The sequence below is a fragment of the Musa acuminata genome, chromosome BXJ2-4 (genome assembly GCF_036884655.1).
Source record: "Musa acuminata AAA Group cultivar baxijiao chromosome BXJ2-4, Cavendish_Baxijiao_AAA, whole genome shotgun sequence".
In the NCBI taxonomy this organism is placed as follows: domain Eukaryota; kingdom Viridiplantae; phylum Streptophyta; class Magnoliopsida; order Zingiberales; family Musaceae; genus Musa; species Musa acuminata.
Window position 1 is genome coordinate 41475801 of NC_088341.1, and position 9876 is coordinate 41485676.

The 9876-nt window shown below is 36.0% G+C and overlaps 2 protein-coding genes across 3 annotated transcripts; one reads left to right on the top strand and one right to left on the bottom strand.

The window, feature by feature from the left end:
• On the top strand, positions 1–5515 carry LOC135610940 (probable beta-1,3-galactosyltransferase 2). The gene is made up of 11 exons (XM_065106047.1): positions 1–556; positions 1321–1414; positions 1696–1760; positions 1896–2107; positions 2195–2258; positions 3045–3117; positions 3271–3391; positions 3764–3851; positions 3937–4062; positions 4225–4334; positions 5092–5515. Exons 1-11 carry the CDS (start codon positions 417–419, stop codon positions 5238–5240), a joined length of 1242 nt encoding a protein of 413 aa, XP_064962119.1. The 5' UTR covers positions 1–416; the 3' UTR covers positions 5241–5515.
• Positions 5516–6284: 769 nt separating this feature from the next.
• LOC103982885 (autophagy-related protein 8C-like) lies at positions 6285–8799 on the bottom strand. 2 transcript variants are annotated; one of them, XM_009399950.3, is made up of 6 exons: positions 8639–8799; positions 8496–8551; positions 7660–7715; positions 7530–7582; positions 6664–6782; positions 6285–6586 (listed from the first exon to the last, which is right to left on the bottom strand). In XM_009399950.3, exons 2-6 carry the CDS (start codon positions 8530–8532, stop codon positions 6492–6494), a joined length of 360 nt encoding a protein of 119 aa, XP_009398225.1. In that variant the 5' UTR covers positions 8533–8551; positions 8639–8799; the 3' UTR covers positions 6285–6491. The 2 variants fall into 2 exon arrangements, with proteins under 2 accessions (XP_009398225.1, XP_009398226.1); XM_009399951.3 differs by having other exon boundaries at positions 8496–8548; positions 8639–8798.
• Positions 8800–9876: the final 1077 nt, after the last annotated feature.

A 9876-nucleotide genomic window follows, 5' to 3' on the forward strand; every position in this document is an offset into this window, starting at 1 on the left:
GCAGATGAGAGAGTCCACGAAACCAAGTAAAATCTTTGTTACTATGAATCCTTTTTCCCTCGCTTCCTTCGTTTGGTGGGTCTCTCTGGCTTCCTCCACAATCCACCCCAAAGAGAGGAATAGACTACGAGTCGAGAGGAAGAGTCCAAAAACCGACGACTTCCCCGCTGAAGATCCAGTTTTTATCCCTCGTTTCCAGCTTCTCGGTTCCACTGGGCCGAATTCAATTCCCTCCCTTGCTGAAATTGCCTATTGGTTGTTGTGATCTCCCCGGTTCCTTCTGTTTCGTCGATACGTTGCCTCCGCTGAGAAAGGTGGGATCTTTACTCATAATTTGAGATGGACAGCGGTGATTGGAAGGATTCTGTGGCGGCTCTCGGTGCGCTGTAAGAGGGGAGAAGAAGAGGAGAGCAGCTATGAGCTTCAAGAGAGGAGGAGGAGGTCGCGGCGGCGGTGGGGGAGGAGGAGAGTTGTCGGCAAGGGGAATGGTGTCCATGACGTGGACCTTCTTGCTTTGCCTTGGAAGCTTTTGTGCTGGTCTACTCTTCATCAACAGGTACCAATTTTTCTGTTTGGTTCCTTCACTTTGGGCCCTTGGCTTCTTAGATTCTGTTTCCTTATAAAGAGAGAGCTTTGGTCTGGATTTCGACCAACAGAGCCTTGTTAGTGGTTTATGATCAGATCAGTATAATCTGATCGATTCGTTGTGATAGCTGGAATGCATGATTATTGTGCTATAGTTTTCCGATCAATATGCTTTATTGAGTACCACTTCTTGCATCCGAATTGATTGACTAGACTCACTAATCTGTTTTAGCTGCAGATCCACTTAAAGAAACAGTTGGTCTGATGCAAATTGGATAGTGATTTATAGGACAATATGGTGCTACAGAAAGTAGCTAAACTGAATTTTCTGATATCATCAGACATATCAAACTGGAATAGCTTGTTCTCAGTTTCTGTGGCTTCTGCAAAGTGGATAAATTACTGTGTTTTTCTTCATTAATTTAGTGTTGGTGATGAACAGATAGGCCTTTACAGTATGTGTTTTAGCGATATACTTAGACCAGCTTAGGGGTGTCATTACTGTGGCTAGTTGTAGTAATTCCCTTTTATAAGTTCTCAGCACCGTGCTGTGCATCAAGAAGTTGGGCTTTAGAGACTTCGGTGGTTCGATAGCATGATATACTTTTCTTTGAAAGTTTCTTTACTTTAGAGTAGCATCTACTCTTGAGCAAAATCATGGCATGCTACCTACTCATTTCAGTTTCCACTATAATAACCATGTGATGTGGTCATAATCCTGATCAATGGTGACAGTTGGACAATGCCTGAAGCAAAGGACATCATCAGGACAACGGGAACAGAAGATAATAAGCTGAATCTAGTTGCCAATAACTGCAATCCAAGAACAGTGAGTGTGTTAACCTTATACCATTTTTGAATAGTTATTTCAATTTATTCTCTAAAATGGCAATGTGGTTAGACATAAATGTTATTGCATTCTTTTGATATACGAAAATGTTGTTACATTCTGTTTCTACCTTAAACTATGAATTCATCAGCTTTGCCAAAAAATTAAGATTTTGTCGGTGTCTCATTAGAGACTAATTGTTAGTTCATTTATTTTTCACTTTAGCTGGTATATTACTCGTTACATCATCCTTTTTCTTTTTCTGTTTTCATGTATTTCAGATTGACAAAAAACAAGAGGCCAAAGATATCCTCGGCAAAGTTTCAAACACACAGCAAGTTATACAGTAAGTCAGGGTATCGGTTTGTGTCATCAGAACTCTTTGGATATGAATCTAAATCATAATAGTAATAGCACATCTGATGATACCTGTGAGAATTTTTTAGTTACAATCTGCTCAGTAACAGAACCTTTTGTACAGGACACTTGATAAAACAATAGCGAACTTAGAAATGGAATTAGCAGCTGCCAGAGCCACACAGGAGTCACTAGTCAATGGTGCTCCATTGTCGGAGACTCTAAAGGCTACCGAATCTAGGGCACGAAGGAAGTATCTGATGGTTATAGGAATTAATACTGCATTTAGCAGTCGTCGGAGAAGAGATTCAGTTCGTGCAACTTGGATGCCTCAAGGTTTCATTGTCCACCTGCATTTGCATATTGTTTCATGATCAATTGCTTGGATCTAATTATCAAATTCTTATGTGTAATAATTAATAGGCGAAAAGAGAAAGAAGCTGGAGGAAGAGAAAGGTATTATTGTTCGGTTTGTCATCGGTCACAGGTGTGTACCTGCAACACTAGTTTCATCAGAAAACATGTTCTTGTAGATTCTTCCTTTTCCTTTCCATGTCCATCCATGTGTTGTCTCTTTATGTGTCTCTGTCTGTCAGTATGCTTAGTGAGCATGAGTAAACCACAATTTGCACCTTGCATTTGTGTGCTAGTATGTAAACATCTTACCCTGGAAAAATTATATTTATGCCAAAGATTGACTGCAAGTTACAACTCCATTTGGCTCTCAAGACATGCTCTACTAAGGTGTTGTGGTGAATTGCAGTTGATGCTTTAATTTGAAATGTAATTTCAAACTAGGCATGATGTGTTTTATAATATCATCAAGATGGGAGTATGATTGAAAGAAGTTTCGAAAATGGATGTGACTAGTTTAGTTTTCTCTTTTCTTGTTCTTATGATTTTAGTGTAAAAATCATCATTCTTAGCCTAGACTTCGGATCAAGTTATCTTGTTTGTGGTGTTTTACTCAAAATCCCTACTCACCTTGATTATTTCCTTTGTTATTGTTTTTTTTGTCCTGAAAGATGGTCAGTAAATAGAACAATATAAGAAAGTAAATTTCCAAAAAAGTAAATTCTCCAAATTTATCAGCTTGGGAGGAGAAATATATCTTCTATTTTTTTACTACTCGATTCCCCTCCTACAATTGAATGCACAGAGAGAACCAAAAGAGCATTGAGAACCTTTCTAGCTTTTTTTCAGCTTATTCTGACTTTGTTGCCTCTGCTGCTCAATAGATTTTCAATCTAACAGCCTTGAGATATTCTCACAGTGCTACATCTGGTGGAATTTTAGACAAGGCAATTGAAGCTGAACATGCAAAGAATGGGGACTTAATGAGACTGGTTGGATTCTTGAATTCTTTTTATCATAGAGCGATTTATTGCTATCATAATTAGATGTTATTTGGCCAGTCCAAGTTTTCCATTAACATACTTTTGTTTGGTTTCCACATGGTCAAACTTGTATTATTGATTCAATGATACATTTATTTACAGGATCATGTTGAAGGCTATCTTGAGTTATCGGCCAAAACTAAAATATATTTTGCAACTGCTGTTTCTATGTGGGATGCCGATTTCTACATCAAAGTAGATGATGATGTACATGTAAATATTGGTGGGTGAAGTAGCTATTCTCATTGCTTACATATGTCTTTGTCTAGCAAGATGAAATTTTAGCTCTACAAGCATCTTCTTCTTTCTCTTAAGATATATTATTTCGGTGTATATCATGTTCAGTTAGTAATTTACATAGCTTAAGTTTCTTGCACCCAAAATCAATCTTAATTGTAAAAAATTATAGCTTCTGCTATTTACCTTAGGAAATCTGATACTCCCTAGAAAAAAGAAACAAACATATGACAGTCCACTCAGCCCTAGCTTTCACTTGTTCCTCTTTACTGGAACTACAGTCTCGCTTTGACTATATGTTTGTTTTCTTAATTGTCTAATGTTAATATGTTGAATTATCTGACTTCCAAAATTGTAGCAACTCTTGGTGAAACTCTGGCCAAGCACCGTTCGAAGCCTCGGGTATACATTGGATGTATGAAATCTGGTCCAGTCCTTGCTCAAAAGTAAGCATGTTTTTTTACATGACGGTATTTGTGATCGACAGGTGCCATTTAGTATGTCTCAGTGTCAAATGTTGTTAATGGACAGGGGAGTGAGATACCACGAACCTGAGTATTGGAAGTTCGGAGAAGAAGGAAATAAGTATTTCCGGCATGCTACTGGGCAGCTATATGCCATTTCAAAGGACTTGGCTACTTACATATCCATGAATCAGTAAGCTACAACTAGCATCCAATTTTTGCTACATGTTTACTGCATTGAACTCCATTTCTTCTAATGCTGTGAATGCTACAATCATTGTTGGAGCTATATTCTGAAAACTAATTTTACCGTAACCGACCTATGATGCAACTACTCTGGTTCTCTTAACATTAGGCATGTGCTTCACAAGTATGCAAATGAGGATGTTTCACTGGGATCATGGTTTATTGGACTAGATGTTGAACATATCGACGACCGCAGACTATGTTGTGGCACCCCTCCAGGTAAGATACAAATTCATCAAGACACTAGTTTTTCTTTATCAACAGTGATGCATGATCAATTAAATTTCCATCTTGGATTCTCCTGCATTGCTTGTAGTCACCAAAAGCTTCTTCACAAGTATCGCATGTATAAATAAAATCTACACCGTGTTTAGTTCTATGTCGAGGCAGTTAGATAAAGTATGTCTTAGAATTTCGGCACATAAAAATATATCGTTTTGTAAAATACTCTGAAAATCTTGGGTGCGGTGTTGGTTGCAGGCCTCAACTCATTTCCTTTTGAAAAGAACTTGATACAAAAAACAGGAAAACTAAGCTTTGGTTTTGATCGGAATTTAGATTCCTGACTTATTCATGGATGAGATGGGTTCTTCTTATAATAGCCAGTTTTACATTTATTGAACACATTGTGTTGCTCATAAAAAATATGCTCTAAACATGTTGAAGAAGAATTAAGAGTTTCACTCAAAGAAGCATAATAGGAACACAATCGTACCTTTTCTGAGAAAATGTGGGATGTAGAGAAGTAAAAGAATTACAACAAAACATCAAGTCAAACTGTGGTTGACAGGAACCATTGGTTACTTGTACACATCATGATGTTTAATCGAGTTTTATGTGAACGGTACTTCATGCAGGCATAGATTCATAACCTATGTGTCAATGTATCAGTTGTAGTTCTTAAGCTCTTGCTCTGAGCAATTCTTTCGAGCTATAATATATGATAGACTAATGCACCGGTGCTACTTGTATGCAGACTGTGAGTGGAAAGCCCAGGCAGGCAACATCTGTGTTGCCTCGTTCGATTGGAGCTGCAGTGGCATCTGCAACTCAGCTGAAAGGATCAAGGAGGTTCACCGGCGGTGCGGGGAAGGCAAAAACGCTCTCTTGAATGCAGTCTTTTGAGAGAAGCATCCCTTTTGCTTGTTGACATGGTGGCGCGTTACGTTGCATCTATACAAACATGTTCTCATCGCGCAAGTATCAGAGTTTAAAGAGAATGATCCCCAGAACAGTGAGAAAGTGAGGAATACAGAAAGTGAAAGAGAGGAGAGGGAGTGGCAATTCTCCCCCGACATTCTTTAGAGGTTCTTGATGACCAATTTTTTTGTATCTTACAACTCATGTTAATGGGTTCAGGTGTAATAAGTGCTGGTCATCCTATAGATGACTTTTCCTTCTCTCTCCTGTTGTGCAGAGTGATAAGTGTTCCTTGTGGTTTACCTGTAAGGAAGTGTTTTCTTCTTATGGTCTGTGATCTATGATATTTAGTTCAACTTGGAGAAGTACATCCATTAGGATAAAGTTCAATTTTTGACAGTCACGTCCTTTTAGGACTAGCATCTCCTGATTAGTAGAAAGTAGGCTTGAGAATCCATTTTGACATTGATAATTGAACCAAAAAATGAAATTTTCGATAACACTAGGAGATGTGGGAAGAAAAAAAAGGAGGAGACCATGGAGGAAGGAGGAGGAAAAGTACTAGACGATAGAAGACACAAAGGGTAGACAGGGCTTGCGAGTCACAAGCACTAAAAAGAATTGAAGGCATCTAAGACAGCGGTCCACGATGTATCGACCAATAAATATCATTCAGTATAAACTGGTCCGAACAAAATTAAATTTTTTGGGTTAAAGCTCATTGAATTCTCAGAAAATGGACTCTTGATAATTCTAACACTAAAAGCTGGGAATTAAACAGATAAAAGGATGAGAAACTAGCTTAATCAAGTAGATACTAGATTCATAAATGTAACAAAACAATCTACTCAAAAGAAAACAACAAAATAGAGGTGGTCAGTGATACCAGAGTTGATTTGCTGCAAGATCAACCAGATAATCCAGACACCCTAGGATTAATGTGATGCATGTCAGCTCAAGTTCCATAGTGAAATGAGTGACTTTGCACATCAAATTTAACATCAAACAAAGCACGGTTCAACACCAACATAGCCAACAACAAAAAAATGTCATATGCCATGAAGTTGACATGAACTTGTGTGGAAGTAATAGTTATAATTCCAGAGTTGAAAGTAGCGAGATTGACAGCCCAGCTTTATGAGGCTACATCTAAAGAGCAGAAATTTAACCAATGTCAGAAATATGCACATTTGCGTTCATTATTTTATCTACAAGGATAGCACATGCCAGATCATCTTAAAAGCGACCAAATGTGTTCTCGCCACTATATGTCATGTAAAGAAAACCGTCTTCATCTTTGTGTTCTTCATAGATGGCAGACATCATTGCAGCTGCAATGGAAAATTATGGATGAATACAATGAAAAAAAGCAAAAACAAACAAACTGAATATGAAGTAGCTCATATGCCTGTAGGTGGTAATGTGTTCTTGACAAAAATAAAGATGGCCTTCTCTGCACTGAGCTTAATCCTCTTCCGAACAACATAAACAAATTGTCCAACTGTTAAATCTGCAGGAACTAGGTACCTATATAAAGCCATAAGACATGTTCAGAAATTGTAAAGACTAAAAATAAAATAAGAAAATATGTCAACATTATGGGTTATATAATTTTAACTAAAAATGTAAAACATGGTGTATGCCACTCACAACAAATTTCCTAACTGCATATTCATGGTTAAACCACATGCTAAGGCCTGCTCCACTAAATCAAGTGGTCATGTGCATAGAAACTGTACAAAATTTTACAGGTTAAAATCTTCCTAATACTAGGTCAGACAGGAACAGTTTGTTTCTTCACCTCGGGAAAGGAAAATTCAACTTTAAAGTAATTATATAACCTCTACAATGTTTCCCATTCATCAACAAATTCTAAGAATAGGAAACCAGTAAAGTGAGGATATCTGGAATTCCTTTTTATATAACTTAACAAACAATGGTTCTTCCTCAAAAAAAGTTGTACACAGGTGTAGTAGATCACAGCACATACCTAATTGTATTACAGGAATTCCCAGAATTTAAGTCCACAAAGTTAAACATATTTTTTCCCCCAAAAGTCCACCTAATTAAACATTGATAATGAAGATAAAGCATGAAAAACATGTTTGACCCTCAAAAAAAGGGAAGAAAAGAAATACCACAACTACAAATGAGTCATACGGATCTAGTTAAGGACCATAAATTGAACAATATTTGTTTCTTTAAAGTTTAGATGACTAAAAATATAGTCACATAAAACAGACAGATCTTAAAAATGAAAAGATAAGTACTAACTTCTTCTTGTCAATGTCTGGTATATCACTCCTTTCAGCCTTCTCAACAATCACCTACATTAAATGACAATATCTATGAGAGGAATTAATAAAGTATCATTCTAAAATTACCACAAAAATGAAATTTTTACGGGAATTCTATCCGAGTACTTCTCTCTGATTCGTGCAGCCTCAGCCTGCCTTTTTTCTGAAATTAGAATGCAGAATCCATTTCAACATAGAAATCAAGAAACTTGAGAAGCCAATCACACAAATATCAAGCAAGTCATAGGCAATATTAAGATAAAAATCAAAGCGGTAACAATTACAAGGTAAGTTCAAGTATAACCACAGGAGTAGACCATAAAAGTAAGAACTCACAAATATTGTGGATAACAGGAACTTCCGAGAGGCAAAGTCACATATTTCATCTGTAAATACTTGTCAATTAAAAATTTCAGTCATTCTCATATGCAAAGTCAAACTCATTGATCCATCAGCACACATGAGTGCAACTTTGTTATGTGTATCCATAAAGTTTCACATCATAACCTGCCACATTTCTATAAGTATCCTCCCATAATTGAATGCCACATGAACAAATAATCACTAAATTTGCCGCTCCAGACATGCTTCAGGTTCATGGCACTTCAATGTTAATATAAAGGGTTATGAACTTTTGTTAACCTGAAATGTTGGTGAGCATCCTAGATTCGAATCCATATGAAAGAAACATTTTAAGAATTTCATGTTCCTTTTGAAACTCAATTCCCTCTTCTCAGACAATCTCCTTTAATTAAAAGCATAAAATCAACCAAACGATCTCAAACCACAACCGTAATCTCCATAGAGTCATAAAAGATTACATGCTAAAGAAAACCTAGCAGCATAGATATAAAAAAAAAATCGAACTTTATTCCAAAATCCCATCCCTGACATAAAAAGACAACATTTTCTTCGAGAAATTGCGGGGCTTGGAAGCACAAACCGAGGGGGTGGTCGAGCTTGAACGAGCTGTTGGCCATCGAGAGTTCAGGATTCCTGCTGAAATTCCCAAGACCACGCAAATACCGTCACAACCACCGGTGGTTCCAATCCAAAACAATCAAATATCACAATCGAAAATTATACCGATCGATCGATGGATCGTGGGTGGAAGGATCGAGTTCGGACTCTAAACGATCGAGGAATCAATTGCGGCAACAGAATTCCTCGGCACCGGATTGGGAAAGAGGGGAACTCGGAGACGGGCAGGCGTTTCGGGAACCTAAGGAATTGGGGAAAGGTCAAATAATTGCTAGGGTTTTTATAGTAGAAAGAAGTTAAAAGACGTGGAGAAGGATTGGATTAAGCTGCACGGAAAACGAGAAAGGGACAGTTTGCCTGCTCGAACAAGCAAAGACCTTTGGACTCCAAAATAACTGCTAATTACGAATCAATTAAAGATATATTATTATATGTCCCTAACAGCTTTTTTGTTGATTTCTTAATTACTAATTAAAAATCAATTAAAGAATTAGTTATTTTAGCCCATAAATAATGATAATGGTGAGTGGTTCAATTATAGCTTTATCCAAAATCATTCACATGTCATGATCAAGAAATCACCTATAGATGTAGTTGGGCTTGTGATAGCTAAATGTTGGATGTCTCATTAATATATTGTAAACAATACCACCCCTAACCCTATCGATGGCTTGTGGTAAATCAATGATTCTTAGAAATCAAATAATAATAAAAATATGAATTAATCATATATTATCTCATATAATTATTTTTTTTTAATTTTTCTATCCCTGTCTTTTTAAAAAGTTATATTAAGAATCATATACTTATGAAAAGTAAAACATCTTACTTTAATAAAATCATTCTCTCTATTTTTTATTTTATAAAATTATTTTTTAATCCTAAAGAAAGATTTTAATATTTTACCTAATATAATTTTTGAATATGTAAGGATCGAGATACTAAATATAGTTAATTACATAACGTAATTTATAATTAATCTTAAAAAATGTAATAAATTGGTGGAAACTTTTTTTTGTCTAAATCGAAATAATATTATTCAAATACAACCTTTACAACTAATTATAATTTTTTTCAAGTAGGTTATTCTATTAATACCATATATAAATATTTGGATCCAACACATACTCTTTTGTATATTTAATTCTTATTTTTTACTTGGATGTATATATACATATATAGCATATTTATCCCTCTCAATTTTAAAATAACATAAATTTCTCCTGCCAGCAAATATACTATGAATAAATGCTAATGTTATGATTATTAGTAGCTAAATTTGAGTTATAGAAAGCATCTCAATATCTTATAACAGCTTCAATCAATCTTCATTAGATTCTATC

Bases quoted from the DNA above. Each gene is read 5' to 3' on its own strand.
- LOC135610940 (XM_065106047.1), top strand. From the start codon at position 417: ATGAGCTTCAAGAGAGGAGGAGGAGGTCGCGGCGGCGGTGGGGGAGGA. The intron at 2,108-2,194 runs GTTTCATTGTCC...AATAATTAATAG, and splicing joins TGCAACTTGGATGCCTCAAG to GCGAAAAGAGAAAGAAGCTG. The intron at 3,118-3,270 runs GTTGGATTCTTG...ATTTATTTACAG, and splicing joins ATGGGGACTTAATGAGACTG to GATCATGTTGAAGGCTATCT.
- LOC103982885 (XM_009399950.3), bottom strand. From the start codon at position 8,532: ATGGCCAACAGCTCGTTCAAGCTCGACCACCCCCTCG. The intron at 6,783-7,529 runs GTTAGTACTTAT...GGCTTTATATAG, and splicing joins CCAGACATTGACAAGAAGAA to GTACCTAGTTCCTGCAGATT. The intron at 6,587-6,663 runs GCATATGAGCTA...TTTCCATTGCAG, and splicing joins GAACACATTACCACCTACAG to CTGCAATGATGTCTGCCATC.